The sequence below is a fragment of the Schistocerca serialis genome, chromosome 4 (assembly GCF_023864345.2).
Source record: "Schistocerca serialis cubense isolate TAMUIC-IGC-003099 chromosome 4, iqSchSeri2.2, whole genome shotgun sequence".
Taxonomy (NCBI): domain Eukaryota; kingdom Metazoa; phylum Arthropoda; class Insecta; order Orthoptera; family Acrididae; genus Schistocerca; species Schistocerca serialis.
The window spans coordinates 887,299,748-887,325,605 of record NC_064641.1 but is presented as its reverse complement, the minus strand read 5'-3'; the positions used below and the strand labels follow the sequence as shown (position 1 = coordinate 887,325,605).

Below are 25,858 nucleotides of genomic sequence, written 5' to 3'. Positions count from 1 at the left end.
TGTAATTGTATTCTATATTAGCTGAAACAGAGAGAATTCCAACTTACCTTTCCAGCCACTTCCACTGCAAGTAACGATGGAAGTACATGGAACATTCAAACTGGCGAAATGGGTCTCCAGCAAGAAAGGTTTTTACAGCATTTGTACATTCTAAAAACAGGTCCTTATTACCAGCTGCCAGTTTCTCCTTGCAATGCTCAGTGAGTTCACTGTTCAGAATATCTACAGCTTCACTTGACTGTAGAAAAAAAAAATCTTCATATGAGAAAAGATGTTAGGACACATCAAACTAGGAGCTATTTTAGCTAAATCTGAACGGATCATTCTCTCTCTCTCTCTCTCTCTCTCTCTCTCTCTCTCTCTCTCTCTCTCTCTCATATGATACCAGAACTATGTACGAGTCATTACAATTTTAACTCAAAGCAGTTTCCTGAGTAATCTACTTGTGAGTGAAATAATCTAATGTATGATTATTATGAACAAAGTAAGGCATCCTTTAGGGCTCTCAATAAAAGTAAAGCATACTTACCTCAAACAGTTTACCGAGACAGCAATTGTTGATCTACTTTTCAGTACATTTCAGTATTTCAACTTTTAGTATATCCAAGTCAGAGAAGTGTGTCACCTGGGATTTCAACTAATGTGTGAATGTTATCTATGGTCCACTGGTCAGGAATTTCTTCAGTTGTAAAATAGGATGACAAGTGATGAGACCAAGGAAAGTACTTTTCAACTTCATGCAATAAAATTTAGAATACTTGATGGAGATGACTGCAGTGCTCTGCAACTGTAAAGCAACAGTTCTCCAAGTTCTCAAAGTCCATTGCCTCGGTCACAACGTATCACCTGCTTTTTCATACTAACTGAGCAACACTAGAACAAGCCCAGATGATAGGTACTACATCCTCTGCATCCAAAAACAGTTGCAATTTCACAACCAGAAGAAGGAATCAGAAGTGCCACATTCACTCATTAAAATGCCAATACTACACAGATCAGGAATTGTCAACTGCTATGAATGATAGACCAATGGCTTTTGCGAAACACTACCTGCTTTGGTATTGTTCATTGATTTATACTTCATCATATTCTGTAAATAATGAAGAGAAGAATTTTCAAGAATGTAGGATGCATCAAGGTATACGTAAATGTAAAAACACAACTCAACCTGTACACTGTATTATATGGCCATACTATTTGTTATACAGCTTTACAATGAAACCTACCGGGACACCTGTGCATGTTAAAGGGCCAGTTCTGGGACGGGCAAGACTGAATCCTCTTGTTGTGTTAACGCCAAGGATAGGTGTGCTGGCCAGCCTGGATATGTTTTTAGGCACTTTCCCACATACTGCTAGGTGAATACCAGGCAGAAACCCAAGTCTCATCTCAGTTACATGTTTTGCAAACATTTAGAAAACTTTTGTTCACTTTCACATGAACAACTTATACACTGACTGTCGCAGCACACACATTCTGGCCAGGGAGCTGGGGGGGGGGGGGGGGGGGGGGGGGGGGGGGCTGGGGGGGCTGGCGGGGGGGGCAGTAACAGGATGGCAATAGAAAGGGCATTCAACCACCTATTAAATTAACTGCACCAAATCCGTTCATACTCATGTAGATAAAGGCACAAGAAAATGAAAAGTTATCCAGCTTCACAGTGAACATCAGTATTCGTGATGTGGCTAACCAAATTCCTTGTTTCAAGATACGTAATTAATTGTTCAGAAAGTATAATATGATGACACAGTGTTTGAGTGTTTGGTAGAAGATTTGTCAATAAGATTGTCACCTTGCCCCAGAAACACATGACTCAAAGAATACAGTGTGCCAAGTACTGGTGGAGCAGCAACGACACTCCTATTGCGAACAATAAGTGCAAGCCATGGAGTTCAATGATTTTTAACCCATATTTCAAGCCTTTCAACGGATTATTCAGCACAGCACTGAAGCGATGCACTTCTTACATTTTGGATTGCACGTTGATAACAACTCAACTCTGTTGGCGTTTTCAATTAATGCAGTAGCCACATCTGGAGCATTGAAAATCCTTACATAATGCTTGTCTCAGATCACCAGCAACAATTCTCTATCAACAAGTCAAATCAGCTCGTGCAAATTCATTTGCGACCAAACCATTTTACTGGATCATGTTACCTGTTGTTTATTCAAGACATGCTTCCATACTTTTGGGGACTATCTATTGTTCGGAAGAGGATGTGATTTTAACAATATACTGCCCCACGCCACCTCAATATTAATGTTCATGTGCACCAGAACAACAGTTACCTTCATTGTTAGATGGGGAGCCATGACGCCAAAGCCAAGACCATCACCATCCGCGACTGCTACGGTCGCAGGTTCGAATCCTGCCTCGGACATGGATGTGTGTGATGTCCTTAGGTTAGTTAGGTTTAAGTAGTTCTAAGTTCTAGGGGACTGATGACCACAGATGTTAAGTCCCATAGTGCTCAGAGCCATTTGAACCACCATCGCATATGTATTATTTACTACAGTGTTAGACGAATTGGTCATCATGTAAAAACCCAGCAGAAAGAGAAGACAAACTGAGTGGTATGATCCTAACAGACACTTCATTGTATGAATAACAACAGGTATATTGCACTGTTGTAAAGTGTGCATTGAGATGAATACCTACGAGTTTAATTTTTGCTATAAAATTAAAGTGATAATAAAGAAGCAAATATTTTCCTGCCATTAGTTTCTTATCTCAAACTAATACAACCCCCCCCCCCCCCCCCCCATATATAAATATTTATTCTTTTTTCTCAAACACACACAAAGAACAATCATTCTTTTTTTCCTCCCACAACTGCTCTTTCCTTATCATTGGAAGAAGGATTAAATTTACAGTCATCAGATATACATACATCTTGCTTTTAATTATTATTTGTGTACTGTACTTCAGTCCTGCACTAGTTTTTTCAGCTATATAAAAGCTTTGAAATTTAGGTAAATGCAGTTTATAGTCAGTATAATAAACAGTGTATTCTCTGAATTGTGTGTCAACTTTCATTATTCAGTCTACACACGTCATCAATATCAACATAATAGGCACTTCAAATAACACTAAATTAGTCTTGTTTGTTAGTAGCACACAATGACAGTCTTCACTACATAATTTCTTTCAAATGATCTAGTAACGTAGAAGTTTTCTCCAAAATTTGTAAGTAGTTCCTTTATATTCATCTCTAGATACAAAGAATAGCAATTATATCTACAATTATACTTGTTACTGACATACGTGAAGAGGCAGGGGCTGCCAAACAAGTTTCTAAATTGGGTGGTATCATTTTATATTACTACGAGAAAAGCGAGACTAGATTTCCAACAAATGTAATACTGAAGTGTGTTTAGATAACAATGCAGGATTTGAGACTGATATGTGTGTGTGTGCTTGCAAAAATTTATTTTTGTATATCATCATTTGACATAAGAAGCAGCATGGCTAGGCAAACTTTCTCAATACAATAGGTTTTAAATACTTTCAAAAGCCATTGGATCTCTACATAATTACAGTTCAACCTTTAAAGTTAACTGAGAACTGCTTTTACGTTCTGGATGTGGTGCAATTACACTTACAACACATCTGATCAACAATGGACTTACCAATGGCTTTCACATTCTTCACTACAGAATTCCTAGCATCACCTCTCATACAGCAACATCTCTTGCTGGAATAAGGAAAGTATATGAACTGTAACAAAATATGTCTATTGCAATCCACAGTGGACCTCATCTTCTCTTGCAGATAACTTTTAATAAGTATAAATCTTCAAGGAAGACAGGAAAAACAATGTAACACCTATTTGGAGAAGGTAGTAACAGTTGAGGATAGGAGAGAACCGAGTGAATAGCAAATTATCATTCAATTACATATAAAGATAAATACATAATAATAGTAATAATAATAATAATAATAAATTAATAATAATAATAATAATAACAGTAATAGTAATAACACTGATTACGATTGTTTAGTCCCATTTCAGATAAAAAGAAATTGGAGGTACAGAACCAAGTTATTCTAAAAAGGAAACACAAGGGAAGACACTGCTTGAAATAGCAAACAACCAGTGGAATCGTACTACAGGGTGCACATAAAGTCTGGGAACACTCATTTATTTATTGCACAAGAACTAAACATTGTACAGATGTCATACATATTGCATTTTGAATAGAAACTCTGTCTTTTACAAACATTCGATATGTGAACCATGAGTGACCCGGCAGACGTCAATACGGTACTCGAATTCTTGCCATACCCATCCCAGCATGGATCCTCGACTGTGGCAGTCGCTTCCCATATTCTCTCCTACAGCTCTGCTAGCACATGGTAGAGGCGGTACATACACTAGATCTTTAATGTGTCCCCACAGAAAAAAGTAACACGGAGTGAAATCTGGTGACCGGGAAGGCCATTTCATGAAACAGCTGACCCCCTTCTGTAGCATGGCCAATCCACCAATGCGGCAGCTTCGTGTTCAGGTACCCACGAACTTCACGATGAAATTGGGGTGATGCCCCATCCTGTTGAAAGATTAATGGAGAGTCCAATTGCATTTGAGGCATCAGCCATTGCTGCAACAAGTAGGAATATCCAGTGACAGTGCTCTCAGCGAAGAAGAATGGCCCGTACAGTTTTCGACGTGACAAGGCACAAAAAACACACTCAAAGTCAATGCATTCGTGTGGATGCTTTGTACCCCCAGATTCAACAATTATGCTTCTTCAATTTCCCATTAGCGCGAAAAGTGTTTTTGTTGAACTCCAACACACAGAAAGCTCGCTCCGCACCTGAACTTGCCATGTTTGCGACTAGCGCTGACTATCAGCAAATTACCAAACTACGCTGTGGCTGTATACATGAAAAAAAACTTTCAGGGTTTCTCTTCAAGACAACATATGTATGATACCAGTACAATGTTCGGTTCTTGTACAATAAATAATTGAAAGTGTTCCCAAACTTTATGTACACCCTGTATTACGATCATCTGCCTCTGCATCTACATTTATACTCTGCAAACCACTGTGAGATGCATGGTTATGATCCACAGTGCCATTTACAGCACAACATGGAAAGATGAGCTAGATGGGACTCAAGGAGGTGCTGACATGCCTCCGTATTTATGTAAAGTTGGCGTGTTTTTTGCTGTTTCCTGGAGTTGCCCAAGGGTGTATGCAAGGGGGGGGGGGGGGGGGGGGGGGGGGGAGACGTCTTACAAGAAAGACGGCATTCATTGTGGTCTTGTAGTCCCACATATAACCAGTTGGGTTATCACATTCACTGCAGGCATCAGTGGCAGCCACTAATCCTTGAGAAAGAAGCTTTTAAGGATGCTTGAAATTCATGTTCTATGCTTATGTTGAGACTGACAGCTGCACATAAGGTGCTAGATGTAAAAATGTACATTAGCATCAGTTACACTGGGATAACTGATAAAGTCTGTATGTCGTCCGACACTTATAAACATCATAAGCATTATTTCAAACAACTTTGACAGAGCCTATGATTAATTGCCAATGCAAAACAAAATACAGTTTGAAGAAGGCACACATGTACATCTCTAGTGAAGAACAAACACTGTGCTATGAAAATATTGAAACAATTTTTAAAATTTGAGGAAAAAATTGTGTGTGATAGAACAGATCTTTCTCAAACTATTAAGAATTTCTAGTACAGCACAAACAGTACTCTTAGTAATGTGTCATTACACAGCAGTTCAAACAGAATCCAGGATTAATCATACAATGTATTTTTAGTAATTATGTAATGTAATTGGATAAGTAAAAAAACCACTCACCGAGAGGCGGCATGAGAACACAGATATAAAGATGTATTTAAATTTGCACATTTTTGGACCTAATGGCTCCTCCTTCGGGTTCAAGGGGAAGGAAGAGGGGTAAAGGATGAGGATTGGTGAGATTTAGGAAATGAGGAGAGTTTGGAAAAGTGGTCACAACACTGGGTCTGGAGAGACTTATCAGACAGCATGAGAAGGAAAGACTGATTGTTGGGAACAGCACCGGATGAGATTTGAAAACATGGGCTGGTGTAGAGAGGCTTAACCAGAAAAAGGGACTTTCAACATTAGGGTCTTTTAGGGTAACTCCCAGGGACAAGCAGACTTCAAGAAACAGAATGCTGGACCTTGTTTTTGATATTGCAAAAGCATGTTTTTGAAAGGACTGAATGTAATGTGTGATGTGATTCATCAAGGTCAAGATAGGAAGGTTGAAGTATTAGAGATGGCGGGAGCGGTAAGAATGAAGCAGTGGCGAGGGGGGGGGGGGGGGGGGGGGGGGGGGGGTTGAAGGGAACTAACAAAAAAGATCAAAAAAATTTCATACAAAAATTATGGTAACAGAGAAGGGTTCACAAGAGGCACAGAGTAGGCAAAAATTTCTTGCCAGAAAAGTGGACAATATGATACCAAAATAATTATGATGGGAAAAAAATTGTGCTGGGGAAAGTCGTGAAAACAGGCAAAAATTTAAGGTTTTCAAACGTCATCCGGTGTAGCCTGTCTTTTCCTTCTCACCCCGCTCAGTAGGTTTCCTCTGAAGCAGGGTTCTGGTCAAACTCTCCCCATTTCCTATATCTTAGCAGTCCTTTTCCTTCAACCCTCTTCCTTCCCCTTCAACTCTTCTGCCAGAAGGAGCCAATGGCTCAAAAAGCTTGCATATTCATTTTTATACAAGTGTTCTGCCGCCACTTGGTGTGTAGATTTTTTATCTATCCAATTACATTATATATAGTACTTTTTAATGGTATTTGTTTTATGGTGTTAAACTGTGCCCCAAAAGTATATTTCTCTACAAGGACTGTTTAGACAATTTCTGGACATTTGTTGTGTCAGAAGACTTGCCCCATTCACTGCACTTTCTACATTTTTCCCTAATGACATGCTTTTTCACGTCGCTTGGTTCATGCTTTTGCACAACATGTGCTCTCTTCTGATTTCTCTTTCCGATAACTCTTTGAATTTCCGTTGCGGAAGTAGTCCCTTTATAATTTTTAATCTGCACTTTGAAAGATCATTATTTCACTACCTGAATATTTGTTGTACAGGCAATGTGAAGTAAAAAGTAACATGTTCAATAATATAAAAGAATACTTTTTTTAGGATGGGTATCTGCTCATATGAATAACAAGACAGCATCTGCCTATCTGTACCAGATACATTTGTGTTATACCTGACAACTAGCACTGGTTTTGAAATTATTTGTTAGCATAAATTCATTTTTTTTACTGGTTTGTCAGGAAATTAGGTGGAAGTGAATCTAGTTTCTCGTCTTCCTTTACAAAACTGAGCAGTTGTATTTTCTTCTCACCATCTGGGCATACAGCTTCTTTAGTAATGTTCCTCCTGTTTAACCCTAGCACATTCCAGGTTCAAAATAAGTTTAGGTAAAACACCGTTATTGTATAAGTTATCCAACAAATGGAAAATGACCTTTTCAGTACAACTTTCTCGACTGTACTGTCAAGTATCAGTGAACACAGCACATTTATTTATAAAAGCATTCAGATTGTTTAGCAAGTACATCTTCATGCGATATTTCTTTTGCTTTGTATAGATTGTCATTTAGACAATCTCCTCCTCCAAAGGATCACTGATTCAATCCAACATATGTCTCTGAGTAACACACTTGACACAGTCTATCAAAATAATTTAGCACAGGCCATTCTTTGTATAATCAATCATCTAAATCTGTTTTTGAATTTTTAGCACAATGTAATGAGCATATGATAATCATATATCTGTGTACTCACACTTATCACTATTTCCCTATTTTCGAAGAGTGGATATCTTCCCAATAGGCTTGGAATATGCTGAATTTCATGTTACCCGTATGTTATGAAATTCCCAAGACGAGTATTTCTTCTGTAATTATAGGTTTCCAGTTACAATTTGTAAAACCATCCTTTATATTTCATTTGCAGATATTGTAACAACATTGTTCTTATTTCCTCAGCTACAAGTTGAAGTACGTCACCTGTAGGTAGTAGCCAACAGAAATCCATTGATGTACTGCTAGTAGAATGAATATGCAAACACTATTTTGTACACAGATTTCACTGTGAAACTTTTTGTTAATCCTACTCTTCTTCATGAAAGAAGATTTTTGTGTCAGTTGATTAGCTGCCATTTCAAACAATGCATGTTACAGACAATTCTGCACAATAAAATGAAGCTGTTTGCAGAATAACATTCCCTCAGACTTTGTTACTTGTAACAACACAAGTGCACAGCTGAAAAGCTAGGTAGTATCTAAAACAATGTTCCCCCAAACTTTGTTGCTCATACAAGCACACGTGCGCAACTTCAAAGCTAGACTGAGCGATACACTTGAGGACATGTAATCTTACAAGTATCTTCAGCACTGGTCTAGTAGCTCATGTTGTTACATAGTAGCGTCAACCCTGCAAATGTTAAACGCGATAGAATTTGAAGGTCAAAGACATAAAATTATGTCTTCATCTTGCTCCTCTAAACAAATACTCAATGCGAGCAGCATCACCATCCACCTACTTTACAAAATGGCTCATTGGCAAATGCAGAATTCCAGCTTTGATATTGTCTGATAAATTACATTGTTTCCATTGGTACAGCATTTTTAGCATATGCACATGGTATCTGCATCCTTCCTATACCCAGCAGGTGTCAACACTCATCTCTGTCTTCAACAGCTTATTTAGCTTCAATTATTATTCACAACAGTGACACTGAAATTCATGTTACAGTTATGCCACACACACACAAGTGGACAATGTTTAAACTGCACAATTTAAGAACTGCTGCCCCCACCAACTTTGAAACAAATACAAATGAACATCTACTTTTGCAACTGCAAAACATAGTTTCTTTTATTCATTAAAGAGGTGAAAATGCATATAGATAGCATGTTAATATAGGTAGTATGTTAATCACAAACATTTACCACATCTGCACACACCATGTTACTTACACTGGCAGCTCTGTGTAACAAATTTAACATCTAGGATGTGGTCATAATAGTGGGACTCAACAAAATAACCATGGCAAGATGATGAAGACAATTTGACAGGTAGTGTATTTTTTTTTTTTTTTTTTTACAACTATTTTAAGACTCGAGACCTATTTTCTAGAAGTCTCTTGAGAGTAATAACGGTACTGCAAACAATAACAGGTGATTTAACACACTGACAGTGCTGCCGGCAGCCACAGCAGAACCTTACACCTGATACTGTTTGCCCACTGGTGGCCACAACAGAAACTTGTGTCTGATGTCATGGTGTGGCCTTGTGGTCCATCACTGTGCGTATGGTAGTCAATGTTTTAATGGCTTCCACTGATTTTTTATTTAATATTTTAAGTTTGTTTCTTGTTCACCACCACCACCACCACCACCAGCAATATGAATGTCTCTCATAGGCGCTCCACATTCACTTCACTCACACTGTGACATCCACTTCTCTTTGCCGGGCATAAGCAACCCGTTGTAACAAATTTGTTGTGCCAGTGGTAAATGACCTTCCTTGTTGGTGGCTTCTTACCCCTACTTGTTTCTAAACATCCACTGAACAGCTGTGGCACACTTGTTTCTGTCGAACTCCAACAAACAGAAAGCTCGCTCCGCACCTGAACTCACCATGTTTGTAACTAGTGCTGACTATCAGCAAATTACCAAACTATGCTGTGGTGGTATACATGGAGGGGAGGGGAGGGGGGGGGGGGAACCTTTCTGGGTTTCTCTTCAAAATGACATATGTATGATATCTGTACAATGTTTGGTCCTTGTGCAATAAATAATTGAAAGGGTTCCAAGACTTTATGTACACCCTGTGTGTGTGTGTGTGTGTGTGTGTGTGTGTGTGTGTATTCACTGCTGTTATTTTAAAGTTTTGATTCCCTACTTGTTGGTAGTAAACCTTCAGCACTTCCAAAATGAATTTTTGAGTTTCTGATCATAAAATTTCCCCATTTCAACAGCCAAGTTTTTGACAATCTCACATCAATATGAGACTGCTCAGAGTTATCAGTTTTGTAGCCTACTATTCCTCATTTGCAGATGTAATCTTCAGGTGATTCCACAGAGGTGAGCAGATTTAGACAAATGCAATTCTACCACATATTTGAAACATTTTGCAATTATTCTAGAGCTGAGACTTGTTTATAAAATAATGTAATGCATTTTGAACAATGAGTGTACGGTGATCAGGAAACTGCTAAACTTACTCCGGATAAATTCATACTACTTAAGCAGAATTTTAGGTTCCCTTTATATGCTTGTGAGTTCTGTCTCGGGAAAATTTACAAAGGTGGCGGGCAGGGACAGGTGGGGGTACGAGGGACGAGGGGGGGGGGGGGGGGGGGGTAGGGACAGAGGGGGTACGGGGGACGAGGGGGCGGGCAGGGACAGGGGGGGTACGAGGGGGGGACGAGGGGGCGGGCAGGGACAGGGGGGGACGAGGGGGGGGACGAGGGGGCGGGCAGGGACGGGGGGGGCGGGCAGGGACGGGGGGGACGGGGGGGGGCGGGGGTGACGGGGGGGGGGCGGGGGTGACGGGGGGGGACGGGGGGGACGGGTGACGAGGGGGGGACGGGTGACGAGGGGGGGACGGGTGACGAGGGGGGGACGGGTGACGAGGGGGGGACGGGTGACGAGGGGGGGACGGGTGACGAGGGGGGGACGGGTGACGAGGGGGGGAAGTTTGGAAGGTAGGAGACGAGGTACTGGCAGAAGTAAAGCTGTGAGTACCAGCCGTGAGTCGTGCTTCGGTAGCTCAGTTGGTACAACACTTGCCCGCGAAAGGCAAAGGTCCCGAGTTCGAGTCTCGGTCGGGCACACAGTTTTAATCTGCCAGGAAGTTTCAATGTCAGTCAGCTAGCTAGTATTGTAAAAACCTTAACTGTCTTCAGAATGAGATTTTTACTCTGCAGCGGAGTGCACACTCATATGAAACTTCCTGGCAGATTAAAACTGTGTGCCGGACCGAGACTCGAACTCGGGACTTTTGCCTAGGTCCCGAGTTCGAGTCTTGGTCCGGCACAGTTTTAACCTGCCAGGAAGCTTCTTAATTGTCTTCATTCTTAGGAGATGGCATTTACAGCGATTCCAATTCTTTTGAAATATAATTTTTCTGTTATCTTAATGAGTTGCAAATGTCACATCTCTTCTAATCTATACAGCTCATAATGATGGGCAAGTACAATTTCTCAAAGTGTTCTCTGTTTGAATATCACTATTTTAAAATTTATCCACAATTACTGATAGTCCGTCATATGTGTATGAAGGTTTCACACAAAGAGCTCACTGATTTCCGTGGAAGGCTGCATATGATGATATGTCATCTATATAGAAAAGATGATCTAGTCTGTAATATTTTGAGCTGTCTTCTGTGATGGAGAAGTCTCTGTATGTGGTTTTCCCATAGAGACATAGCCAGCTCATATCGATACAGGTGCTTAGAATATTTTTCAACCTTCCAGGTTTTCTCTATTTTTGACAGTTGCTCCATAAACAGATATTTTGATACCTATGGTTGCTTGCACAAATTTTTGTAGTCTTTCAGTGGACTCCACATGTACCTAATTTCTCAATAGGCAACTGTTGGCAGGCAATCCGAGGTGCTTTTATAATCAACATAGAAGACATTAAGATATCTTCTCTTTGTCTGAGCAACAGCTCCAATTACAATGTACTTTTTTTTCTTTTCTGCACGTAGTTGATTCATAATTTCTGTTAGTAAATAAGTACACTTTGGCTATAAAGTGATGATCAATTCTGCCATTATGAATTTTGTTACGTATATCTGCAGAATAAGGTACATCATACAATCAGGCTTTTGGAAACATTTTCTTTGCATAGAACATATGTAGTTTGTTGTGTACGGGAAGTTACCAATCTGTCTCAGCACTTCATTATTCAACTAAACTGCTTAGCCACTTGACAGTGACAACACATACCACATATTGTATTGCCAGTTATCAAGCAATTGTATGAAATAAAGATAAACACGGAAAAAACTACAACAGAGCCCCAATTTTAGAGTCTTTATTTACCATTAGCCATAAACAAAAAATTTGACAAGTACAGTACATCGTGTAAAGCTGGATTAGACAAATTTTCACAAACATTCAAAAGGGTCATAACCTATTGCAGAATTAACAATATTCCAGTTTTCCACACACCTTTTTGTCTTAGAAGCCTTACACGCTTTATTTTCACTAACACACTGGCAAGAATGCACAGTACACAATACAAGAATGCACAATACACATCAAGTAACTTTGCACTTTGTTAACCAAAAGGAGGTCAAACAAACACTACAGAAACCCTCAGCTGTGCTGTTTGTACAACTGGCAACAGCTGTGTGTCAGTGAAGCAAACTGATCAACAACAACATGTTTCTAACGTTAACAGTATATGCTTAACTGGAATCTTATCAGAAGAAAACTATGGTGTAGTATACCTTTAGAGTCAATTCTCTGAGAAAAATTTCATAATTCAAAAAGTGTGTAAGAGAACAGAGAAAAATATTCTCAAAACATTTTTTTACAACTGCCACAATCAAATAACATTTGCAAGGATGTTTGTTAGGCCACTCTACGCCATAAGAGACATCAAATATCGACAAAACAATAATCAGTTTGTGTGGTAAATTTTAATGTCCACGATCAATTTCATAATATGGTCTGCAACACTCTCAACAGCTTTAAATCACATCTTGTCTTCAGTTAGCTGATCCAACATCATCCCCATTTCTCCATGATCCTACAAGCTAATTCCTGCACCTACACGTACCAGCTACCTCTTCTGTGACGGCATTAACAGATGCTATAAAGCATAACTACTTCTATCACACTTCAGATCCTGTCAGACCACACTCGTTACATCCTGAAGTAAACTGTGATCCCCAACAGCTGGTATAATTTCAGAACACCTGGTATCAATCACTGAATTGGCCTTTAATAAAGTATTTAAGGTCTACATTTGACACTGAAAATTTTTTAATTCTCACAGAACTTAAAAAATAACCCATCGCATGCTACTAGAACCCACAACTGCGTTATTTTAATAATCATGAAATCATACTACTTGCCACACACAATCAAACCTGTTTTCATTAGATAATATACAAATCAAACAGGTCAGCATGTGCGCAAGATCTCAAACGACATTTAAGTTTTGATGGTGACACTTCAACATGACCATCTGAAAAGTTTTTTTCCTGCCAATGTACCATTCATCACTAGGACAGAGTATTTTATGTCTGCACAAAACTTGCTTTGTCGTCATTTAACATTATGAATGGCTCCTGTTCTAGTTTCTGATCTCATAGCAAGGCACAAAGGAATCGCGGCAGCATGTAATTGCCATCATAATTACTCCTCTTCCCCAGGACAAGGACAATTGCCTGGCTGGTGGCAGGAGGGATGAGCACTTTGTACACCAACAGTTGATTAGATATTTTCGTTTGCTCTGCTGAACTGAATACACCCGATGTCAAATTTTCAGCTGCCATATTTTGCTGCATTTTAATAGTTCTGTACTGCAAAACTGTACCAAGAACTTTCCTGTATCTGTTGGTGCGAGATCTGTTTCAACCAAAATCAGCAGACAAGAACAGTTTTTGCAAAAAGTGAGGGAGTCGGAGGAAGGAAGGAAGGGAAGGAAGGAAGAATAAAAGAAAGAAACAAACAAACACTGTTTCACTCAAAAGTGATACTTCAACCAGAAAAAATAGTTACAGCCCAATTAGTACCTAAAATTTGTGAATTCACATGAAAATACAAGTTTTACATGCGAATGTAGGTTTTCCTGGCTTGTACTATGGATGAAATCTTTCTGGACTTCCATCTGGGTGGTTTCGTTCAAATTCTGCAATGTTTCTAAGAGTGTTATTCTCCTCATCTTCTGGTGAAGATAGTGAGAATGACACACATTGAAATGTCGCGGAATTTGAACATGGTTACCTGAACGGAAGAATCAACAAAGACAAGTGTTGGTAAGATTTTTTTATAATTAATATTTTCCTGTTTAGGGTTGACATCACTTTCTCATCCAGTTTTCTATTTTGCAGTTGGCTGAGAATCTCACCATCGGGTATACTATCTGCTGAATAGTAAAGGGGTGACCACTGCTCTTGTGGCTTATGGGCCCATTGTTCTATAAGGTTATCATATGAAGAGCCATAGTTTACTATTTTCACAAAATAAACATGTCTGCTTGCAGTTAATGTATAGTTACCATCATTTTTTCATCCTTTTTCTGTCTCTCCCTTAGTTGCTATAAATTCGTGGAGATATGTTCCGTCTATGCAAATAATTGAATGCAGTTTGTTTATTGCCATACGTGTTTTGCTTCTTTTACTTGAGACAGTTTTCATGTGAGATGCAAGGAGCGGAGAAAATAAGCCCCAACTACCAAAGCACAACACATCAACAGCCATGGGAAGAATAAGCTGCATTTTCTTCAAGCAATGCTGACACTACACACATACTACCTCGTTTGGCACAGCATGACAATTGCTTTGTAATGGGTGCGATACACACAGGTACTTCATTTTCAGATCGTCAATGTTGGCAGTGGCCAGACAAAAAAACACTCTTAGTCCAAAGTCTACCAACTTCCACCATCTTTAGCCAATCAAGAAATTGTGAGCCCTTATTCAGGACGTTATCAAGAAACTATATGCATGTTCTATATTTACCTGCCAGTTGAGAATAAAAGAATTTTGATATTGATCAGGAAAATATTGTTTGTATTCCTGTCATGGATGTTTTTAATTTTGCAGCATCTTCTGCAGCCAATTTTTACGTTTGAATGGACATATCTCATTAGAAGAATCAGAAATGAATGTTAAAACCGTAATGTATTTGACAGAGGGAAAGGATGTAAGGGCTCTTTGCAAATCTTAACAGAGCATATATTTCACCACTCTGGAAATCGTAGGAATAGATATTCTGACAAGTGAACACTGGCCAACAACAGTAGAACCCTACTGAAACGGAACTCTGCACATTCTAACAGCATACATCATCAAACCTGTGGGTCCCTGAGCTCAGTGGAAGAAAAATAGTAATAAGACAACATCTGTTTCATTGGCTCTTATATGTGTTAATGAGGCAAAATATCAGTCGTTCACTCATCAATCAAATGGAAAACAGTAATAGAAAGAAATATTCCATATGGGAAGAATATATTAAAAAAAGATGCTGTGACTTACCAAACAGGAAAGCACTGGTAGATGGACACAATTAAAAAAAACACACACACACACACACACACACACACATACACACACACACACACACAAATATCAAGCTTTCGCAACCCACGGTTGCTTCATCAGGAAAGAGGGAAAGACGAAAGGATGTGGGTTTTAAGGGAGAGGGTAAGGAGTCATTCCAATCCCGGGAGTGGAAAGACTTACCTAGGGGGTTAAAAGGGGCAGGTATACTCTCGCGCGCGCGCGCACACACACACACACACACACACACACACACACACACACACACACACACACACACACACACACACACATATATATCCATCCGCACATATACAGACACAAGCATATATAGAGGGAAACATTCCACGTAGGAAAAATATATCTAAAAACAAAGATGATGTGACTTACCAAATGAAAGTGCTGGCAGGTCGACAGACACAAACATACACACAAAATTCAAGCTTTCGCAACAAACTGTTGCCTCATCAGGAAAGAGGGAAGGAGAGGGAAAGACGAAAGGATGTGGGTTTTAAGGGAGAGGGTAAGGAGTCATTCCAATCCCGGGAGCGGAAAGACTTACCTTAGGGGGAAAAAGGGACGGGTATACACTCGCACGCACACACACACACACGTCTTTAAATATGTCTGCTTGTGTCTGTATATGTGTGGATGGATATGTGTGTGTGTGTGTGTGTGCGAGTGTATACCCATCCCTTTTTCCCCCTAAGGTAAGTCTTTCCGCTCCCGCGATTGGAATGACTCCTTACCCTCTCCCTTAAAACCCACATCCTTTCGTCTTTCCCTCTCCTTCCCTCTTTCCTGATGAGGCAACAGTTTGTTGCGAAAGCTTGAATAAGATAGATCACACTAATGAGCCAGTAAAATTTTTAACAATGACATAAATGTCTGATCTTTTGGGCTCGAAAATATTCTAAATGGTCATCCTCAAAGATCTGATTTTTGAATGAGAGTCAAACGCTCTGTGATTTTAGAAATTCATCGGACATTTGAGCACAGAGTTCATCTTGTGAAATAGGAAATTCGTATTGAAAGTAACGCTCTTCAAACAACTATTTGGAATATTTTCCTGCGACCTGTTAGAAATAGATCCATTTCAGCAGTTGCCAGAGAGTGCCAAATAACAGGCGTTGCCGTGATTGCGCAGCCACAATGACGCAGGAAGTCCACACATTCGTACGTATAAAACATTAAAAGATCTTACATTATGTCATAAAAGAAACAAGACATGGGAATTTTGTGAACCATACTAAAATGCATAATTCAGCTTAAAGCGCACATTCGTATGTCCAGATTCAGATGTAAATTTTCTTGGAGTACCAGTACTGTATTATCTCATGTTTGATTCTTTATTATGGCATAACGCCATACATGCTAGAAGATGAATAGGTGAACTTGAAATGCAGCGAACAGTTGAAACTAGCCAACAGTGCTGAATTAAACACTTCATTTCAAATAAATTGACTGCCTCAGCAGAAAAGATTATTAAAAGTAAAATTTCTTTAACAAACTGACAAAAATAACTTCACTGTTCTGCAAGGCGATTAACGCTTGACTGTCAGAAAGGTGGAAACAAAATACGATCTGCAACTAATAACATATTTTACCCTTCCGTAATTATGTGAATGTATTTTAATTCACTTGATAGCTCCCGCCCACAGAAATCCGTTTTGTTTTCATTTGATGTGAGAGCAATAAACAAAGAGGAAACAGCAAAATCACTTAGTGTAAACACGGGTCATGTGGAGACCACCACCTCCTCACTACAACTCAGACTGCTCTGTGCATCAGTTCCAGATCTACAATATTTCCGAACAGCGGCAATATTAGATAGTGGCACTCCCCTCCCTCGAGCATTTGAGGTAGGAAGCCAAAAATTTAAAAAATCGACTTTTCAAAAATATCTTCATTTTGAAGCTCACATTTTTCTGAAGAGTCTGATACATAAAACATATATGTTCAAGGGAACGTAATACATGTTATTTGGTCTTAAGTGTGCCGAAGTGCAGTGCCACGCCTCTTCACACAGCATTCTTCCATCGCATGTCCCTGTATTTCGCTCTGTGGAATTCAAATGTGCAAAATTTTGTAAAGGGGCCATCAAACTATATTCAGGCAAGTGGAAATTAAAATGTCCTGTGGTGCCTCTCCTGCTCCCAGTCAGCCAGTTTGACACATCCTGCCCCTCTTTAAAAAAAATCTCGCAATTAATACTGGATGGGATTATTTGTAACTGGAAGAACAAGAAATCTTCAGAAAATTTGTTGTCTTTGCTGCCTGTTAGCTAACATAAAATTAAATATAGGATACATAAAACGAGTAAAAACAAGAGACAAGCAAGACAGTACACATTTCTTCAATCCTTAAGTCCTAGCTTTTTTTCCTCTCTAATCTTGCCACAGCTTTATATAGTGTACTTTCTTTTCTGGGAAAGAATCTATTACTGCATCAAAGTTTGTCAACATTCTGCTACACGAAAAAATGAAATGTCTTTGTCTAATACTAGAAACTCTGTTAATACAAATAGTACCCAAGACTGGTGTGTTTTCCCGATCTGATTACGTGTATTTTGTCACTGTCTGCCAGATAAAACGAAATAGGCCTGGCTAATATTGCAGCAATTGTTACACACACCAAATAAACGAGACTGTTTTGGCATAAATTGTCATTTTTATAACACAACAGAATACAATTCACGAAGTACCAATATCAAATGCCTATTAGGTATACTACAAGCAAAAAGTTTTATGTTGGGAAATAGTTTCACACTTTATTCATACTCTCTAGCTTCTGAAGCATGAGGTCGAAAAGTAGTAGTACGAAATCTTTATATACATTTTGAATCGTCATATTCTTCCATAATTTGTGTGAGTCCCCTTTTCTTCTCCTTCCATGTTCTAACAAACAATCTTGTCATCACTAACTCTATAACTATTCCTGCCAGTGTCAAAACGTATTCTCTGGTCAACTTCACTAACCCTGCCACAATCACCGTTTTAGTTATCCCGCATTTATTCTCTGATTAGGTGTTATTACGTGTTCGTACAACGCGTTCTCCACGCGACTCCCAGAATAGAACTTTAGCGGCTGCTACCTGGGGACTACACTTAGTAGTGTAGCGGTCTGGCCACAAATTTTCTGTCAAAATTTCATTTCCTTGTATACTTGGAGAAGACAATACATAATCTTTGTTGCCTGTTATTCCTGTCAGTCATTTATATCCACTCTGGTAGTCTGAATATATGGATTTCGCTAGTAATTATAACAACACTGATTATTCGCAAACACAGTCAACCACATAAACAAACAGCGTCTGCGATTCACCCGTTCGGCTTTATTTCGCTCAGCTCGTACAGGCCCATCCCCTTCTGTCTGCAGGAAAGTTTATTTGTAGATGCGATGGGATTCCCCTGGCAGATATATGACATACACTATACACACATTCAAAATTCAACTTATGATTCATTCAGAAATAAACTTACAATATGTTCTAAAATGTTCAAAAACCAACAGGGATGCGTTTCAAAATCATATGAATAATCAACAGACCAATGTACGTTGGATGCAAGGCACTTTGTGAAACAATGTCTTTTTCCTCAATAATATGAATTTAGGAAAATGGAATGTGTCACACAGTTTGCAGTGTATGTGGGTGGTTTGAAAAGCATCAGGATGAGTTGCCCGTAATCCCCTCGCCACCCAACTTCCTGGATTTAAACCCTGCTGAGAATCTGTGGGGCCACCTCAATCAGGCTGTACACACTACACACCACAGATCTTCAACCAAGAAACCTAGCATAGTTGGCCATGGCATCACATGCCCACTGGTATCTTTCAGAACGTCAGTGACTCTTGCTGAATGTTTAGCAATGGTCTGTACTGCTAAAGGTCATCAGTCAGGCCAGTGACCGGTAGTCAGATTAATGTGACTAGGCAGTGTATCTGGTCTTAAAAAGAGACAAGTAGTCATTGTCAGTTTCTATAGAACTGCGACACAGCTGTCCAGTCACTGTTGACCATAAAATTTTGTCTGATGTTTTGCTCCATTTCCTTGGTGCCTGCTTATGTTTGGGAGCAAAGCACGGAGAGACAGAGAGAGAGAGTTAAGGTTACTTTCTGTTCTACTGGAGGTTTAAGAATGGGGGAAATTCATGTCATTGGAGATTTTAATCCTGCTCTTATAGAATGTGTGTCCAGTGTTTTAACAACTGCAGCACCTTGCTTTGCACTACTCACCTCTACATAATTAAATCAAGAGATCTGACGCACAATGAAGACTACACTGCATTATATTTTTTCATTTCGGTTCGTAGTTATCTTTTTAATTCCCAAGAATTCCCAGCAGTTCTTTTTCTTGAATACATGCCACACAATCCCATCTGTAATGAAAATGTCATGACAATAATCACTGCCATATTTTCTGATTGTGGAAGGGTATGCCACTGTCCTCCTCCAAATCCCTTCTCCTGGAAGCACATTGCATTTTATGTTCCAACGTACTCTCTGGGAATAATCTGCAGCTCCTGTGTTTGGAAATCATAGGTGGAAATGTAAGTGACAATCATAATTTGAGTATGGTCCAGAGGAGTGCTCATTTAGGTTAACGACCAAGGTGACTGCTCACACGAAACTGGAAATATCTGTTCCAGTCCTGGTCTTGCACACAATTTGAACAGTCACGACATTCATTAGAATGTAGGTTCAGCATTTCTGTACAATTTGTTCTGATACCAGTCATATGACTATAATTTTATTGATTCAGTCCCCACTGTTCAATTCGTTTCATATCTGTCCAGTTCATTTCATTCAAATGTTAATCCCTTCTGTAAACCAGCTGAATATCTAAATAGTCAAAAACTTTTTGTGAAGAAAAATTGCTTTGCCAATGCTCATTGCTAATCCACATTTTCCACATGTGTGAGTATGTAGGTATCTGACATACAAAACCTTTTGATGAATGCACATGCACAAACGGTGTCAGGTACCAACAGTATATTAGAAATTATGGGATGGTCCTTTTCAAGCTCTTCATTTATATTATATGCAATATTTAAAATTTGAACAAGGGAATCAGAACATACATTAGCTCTGACCTTCACAATGCAATTGCATTCTCCACTACTCTTAGTGTTGTGTTATCCATACTTGTTAGCAATTTATCACATTTGTTAGATTTACTGATTTTCTGTCCAGCAAAATGTGATCTGTTTTCACAAGACATGTTACAATGCTTGTCCCAGTAATCAATTCAAATCCAACTCTTGCAAGACAGACCATGTTCTTTGATACGAAAGACACCACGTCTGTCGAATGTCCATTTTTCCTTCTTAATACACCAACACTGATAAACTTCACCACCAAGAATGGGGCATGTGACCAACATTAATTCTGTACCAAAGATTTGGTATGTGGCATTACACAAATGACTGAGACTGCAAAACTATGGTTTCACAAATTCAGTATGACCCATGAGTATTGCAATCAGACCAGTCAGTGCCATGGTGTGAAACTGAAGAGTAGTTTCATCTGTACTTGGACAATCTCCCTCTACATGGCATGTATCTGAACCCACAAAGCCCAAAGAGAAATTGCTTCAGACTGTGACAAACAAGTTGCCAATACATTAGGTACACAAAACATGAGAATGTGGAAGTCAGGTAAGCTGTGCTATCCATCATTCTACAAAGAAGGCTCACACATTCCTTGCCACAGGGGCCCACAAGGTGACTTGCCAAAACAGGTCACGGAGAGTTGCCTGTAACCACAGCAAAACTCTGGATTATGAAACATCCCTGATGTAATAGTCTGTATCCAGTTTTGTCCTCAATGATACCAAAGCCATAAGACTTGCAATTTGTTCACCATGCCGCTTAACAACACAGGTTGTCATACTGGAGACGCAACAGCAGTGTCTAATGCACACAGAGGCATCATTATAGGACACAGTAAGGTGGGGCTTTTCCAGAACCGCTACATTTTACCATTCAGCAAAACAGCAACAGCGTTTGTATGTTCGGTGCAGTCTTGAGGAGCTTGGGGTTTATCGATGCAAGGCAATGTCACAAATGCTACCAGTTTATCACGTAGCACAGATCCACACACTGTGCACTGCTCCAGCACCCATCAAACATTGTGGATCTGGTGTCGGAAGCCGCGGAAGTTGAATCTGCAGCAGAAAGTATGGACCTGGATACCATCTAGGGGTCTCTGTGCTCTGGCGCACGCCTGTGCCATGAACCTCACTGTGAGAGTCCATCACTCTCCGCACCACATGAAGTCCGCGGCCAAACGTGTTTCCCACGATCATGTATTTAGGCGACCTATCAGCACTAGCCTGACAGTCTGGTACTCGGCGTAATTCGGGTGTGCATCTTGGCTATACTTCGTTTCAGTTTTGTTTGTTGAGATACATACTGTCGCTGTTTGGAGTGTTCCTGTGTTGTTTGTCTTGCCATATCTGTCGTCCCCTACTTGTTCATCTGTCCTATCTGTCTGTTGTTAGTGATACCTCCAGCGGCTCCCCTGCCTGGCAGCTTCCTGTCTCCATTCTCCACTGTGCACCGCTCACCGGTCACTCGAGGTTGTAACAGTGGATGAAACTGTAAGCCATGTTACAGTCAGAGAACATTGTAGACATATTCTGTTGTAGTCATATTGCATGGTTCAGTACATCCTTATCACTGGGCAAAACCCTTATTTACACAATGGTTCTACTCTTGCATCATTATCATAGCAGCATGCCCTATACGAGCTGAAATGTCATGGTATGCCATACCAATTTTCTGGAAACCAATCATTCTGTTCACTCAAATGCAATCACACGTTGGTAACACTTCCACTGAGTATGACGAGACCTACTGACCTTTTATTTTATATTTTCACTTCATTTGAGAGTTCCTCACTGCACTGGCCTAATACGCAATACATTTTTGATTACGACAATCCATCATACAAAATGATCAACACTGAAATATATGGAGTGTACAGTATGTCATGCATAACACAACAGCCATTTACCATTCTTGCTTTTCAATTGAGCTCACTGAATCCCCCAATAGTGAACGTGTTCTGAAAGCTATCTTTGACCAGTGGATGAAACAAAGGATGGAAAAATAGTTTCATATTAACGAATCTCTGCTTGCCTACGTGTTGCTAACGTTAACAGAGTTATTTGCCTTGAAGAAGTTTGTTTTAACAGTAAGACACTCACTGACAGACTTCCCTGGAGTATCCTCAATTACCTTCCACTTATCTAGTACAAAGCCAACTGGAAGCCAAACTTACGGAGAAATCAACATAGGTGTAAAATAGTTAGTAGTAATAAAGTAATTTAATACATAAAGCAAACAATTATAACATCTCACCTCTTGATTTAAATATCTGCCATAGATAGTTTGCGCAACCTCCATACGCTTTTCATCAGATTCCAACTCGTATCTTTCCTAGAACAAATGCGTCTATTACAGTATGATACTTTATTTTGTAAAACTGACTAAAGTAAAAGTGTTACTGTAAAGTAAAGACCGGATCCAAGAGTGGTGGGAAAAGGAGAGCAAAAGGCAGGTATTGCATACATCTGTACTGCTGATTAATACAAGTTTGATAGCTGAATTACACTTATTATTTTCATTGTTAAGTACCCACTGGTACTGCTCAATAGTGCTTGAGTTCGTTTATACTATTCTTTATATTATGTCCATAATGTATTATCACCTCATTATTATGTTTGTTCATACACTATCAATTATAATGAAGTCAACATAAATAAAAATGTAACTGTTTATTTGTTCAAAATCTTTTATCTCTGCATGTTGACACAATGTTGCATTAAGACTGTCTTGAGAGAGGGGCAAAGAATAGCTGGACAGAGTGGCGCAAGGAAATGGATATGGAACACTGAAAGGAGGAGATAAACAAAGGGGAGAGGAGGAGCTGAAAAGAGAGGGGGGAGAGGGAGAAGATGGACAGACAAATGGGAAGGATGTGATGGGGGGGGGGGGGGGGAGGAGAGGGGGCAGGGCAAGACGGAGAGTGGGCAGAGGTGTACAGGCGGGGGCAGAGGTGTACAGGCGGGGAGAAGGAGTGGGGCAAGGCGGAGAGCGGGCAGAGGGGGCAGGGTGAGATGGAGAGCCGGCAGGGCAAGACGGAGAGGGGAGTGGAAGGTCAGAGGAGACGGAGAGGTGGTGAGGGGGGCCACGAGGAGATGGGGAGTGGGGGTTGAGAGGGGTACGAGGAGACGGGAGAAGGGGGGGAGAGGGAGAAGGGGGGAGAGGGAGAAGGGGGGAGAGGGAGAAGGGGGGAGAGGGAGAAGGGGGGGAGAGGGAGAAGGGGGGGAGAGGGGAGAAGGGGGGGAGAGGTGAGATGAGGGGGAGAGGTGAGATGAGGGGGAGAGGTGAGATGAGGGGGAGAGGTGAGATGAGGGGGAGAGGTGAGATGAGGGGGAGAGGTGAGATGAGGGGGAGAGGTGAGATGAGGGGGAGAGGTGAGATGAGGGGGAGAGGTGAGATGAGGGGGAGAGGTGAGATGAGGGGGAGAGGTGAGATGAGGGGGAGAGGTGAGATGAGGGGGAGAGGTGAGATGAGGGGGAGAGGTGAGATGAGGGGGAGAGGTGAGATGAGGGGGAGAGGTGAGATGAGGGGGAGAGGTGAGATGAGGGGGAGAGGTGAGATGAGGGGGAGAGGTGAGATGAGGGGGAGAGGTGAGATGAGGGGGAGAGGTGAGATGAGGGGGAGAGGTGAGATGAGGGGGAGAGGTGAGATGAGGGGGAGAGGTGAGATGAGGGGGAGAGATGAGATGAGGGGGAGGTGAGATGAGGGGGAGAGGTGAGATGAGGGGGAGAGGTGAGATGAGGGGGAGGTGAGATGAGGGGGAGAGGTGAGATGAGGGGGAGGGGGGGGGGAGCGGTGAGATGAGGGGGAGGGGGAGGGAGAGGAGAGTTGAGATGGGGGAGGGGGAGGGAAGTGGACAGAGGGGGAGGGAAGTGGACAGAGGGGGAGGGAAGTGGACAGAGGGGGAGGGAAGTGGACAGAGGGGGAGGGAAGTGGACAGAGGGCGAGGGAAGTGGACAGAGGGCGAGGGAAGTGGACAGAGGGCGAGGGAAGTGGACAGAGGGCGAGGGAAGTGGACAGAGGGGGAGGGAAGTGGACAGAGGGGGAGGGAAGTGGACAGAGGGGGAGGGAAGTGGACAGAGGGGGAGGGAAGTGGACAGAGGGGGAGGGAAGTGGACAGAGGGGGAGGGAAGTGGACAGAGGGGGAGGGAGGTGGACAGAGGGGGAGGGAGGTGGACAGAGGGGGAGGGAGGTGGACAGAGGGGGAGGGAGGTGGTCAGAGGGGGAGGGAGGTGGTCAGAGGGGGAGGGAGGTGGTCAGAGGGGGAGGGAGGTGGTCAGAGGGGGAGGGAGGTGGTCAGAGGGGGAGGGAGGTGGTCAGAGGGGGAGGGAGGTGGTCAGAGGGGGAGGGAGGTGGTCAGAGGGGGAGGGAGGTGGTCAGAGGGGGAGGGAGGTGGTCAGAGGGGGAGGGAGGTGGTCAGAGGGGGAGGGAGGTGGTCAGAGGGGGAGGGAGGTGGTCAGAGGGGGAGGGAGGTGGTCAGAGGGGGAGGGAGGTGGTCAGAGGGGGAGGGAGGTGGTCAGAGGGGGAGGGAGGTGGTCAGAGGGGGAGGGAGGTGGTCAGAGGGGGAGGGAGGTGGTCAGAGGGGGAGGGAGGTGGTCAGAGGGGGAGGGAGGTGGTCAGAGGGGGAGGGGTGAGGAAGAGGGAGGGGAGTGGGAGGGAGTGAAGAAGGGAGTGAGGGGTGGGAAGGGAGGAGGAAGGGATGGTGGATGACTAACAGATGAATACAGCAAGCAGATTCAGAAAGAAGTATGTTGCAGTAGTCATTTGTAAATAATGGTAGAGTCACATGGAGAGCTCCGTCCAACCAGTCTTCAAACTGAATTTCACAACAACAATATAAATGACTAACTCAACTGTCATAAACACACTTTAATTAATGTTTTTGACATTTTACAACAAATAATATGTTTTGATTTTAAAAATTACATGGCAGAAATTGCCTCTAGCAGAATGTGTGTCATGCCAATGTAACTGTTAAAGTCAGTTGCAGATATTTTTGAAGCATTATCTACTGAACCTGACAGTAAAAGATAGAAAGTATTTGTTAAAGAGATTTGCCACAAAACACACATTGTTTAATCTTAAATTGATTTTCTCCTCATTTGTCATTCTGTGGTCTTCTCCTTCACTAAGATATTTTGTTGATTCTAAACGACATTTGCTTAGAGAACTGAATTACTTCCCTCAATATTCTGCAGCATTCTTAGCAGTTTCTACAGTTCTGCTGAATACACACAACATTGTTTCTAAAGTACGTCTTGTAATCCAGGGTGTTCGCACTGCGAACCACCGAGCACTGGCGAATGCAACACGTCCATCTGGCAAGTAGTAGGCTACCCAGCATGTAGCCCTATTGGACCACATATTGTTTTTCTACTTCTTTTCCTTTGTGCCTCTGTCCCACATCAGAATACTGTCGGCAAGGTTATTAATGGATCTGGCACGTTTAGTGTAAGAGGTTGCCAGATAACTTCCTGTTGTCATCCCA

At 41.3% G+C, this 25,858-nt stretch overlaps 1 protein-coding gene across 3 annotated transcripts in view; it reads right to left on the bottom strand.

The window, feature by feature from the left end:
• The window catches only part of LOC126473559 (G protein-coupled receptor kinase 2), a 164,728-nt gene that overhangs the window by 79,724 nt on the left and 59,146 nt on the right, over positions 1 to 25,858 (bottom strand). For 2 of the 3 annotated variants that reach the window (XR_007586481.1, XM_050100693.1), the window contains exons 4-5: positions 22,627 to 22,704; positions 48 to 238 (exon numbers count right to left, since the gene is read on the bottom strand). Coding sequence is in view for 2 of the 3 variants with exons in the window: in XM_050100693.1 (XP_049956650.1) it covers positions 48 to 238; positions 22,627 to 22,704 (269 nt within the window). In the remaining variant the exon portion in view is untranslated. The remainder of the gene's footprint in view (positions 1 to 47; positions 239 to 22,626; positions 22,705 to 25,858) is intronic. The other variant, XM_050100694.1, reaches the window with a different exon arrangement.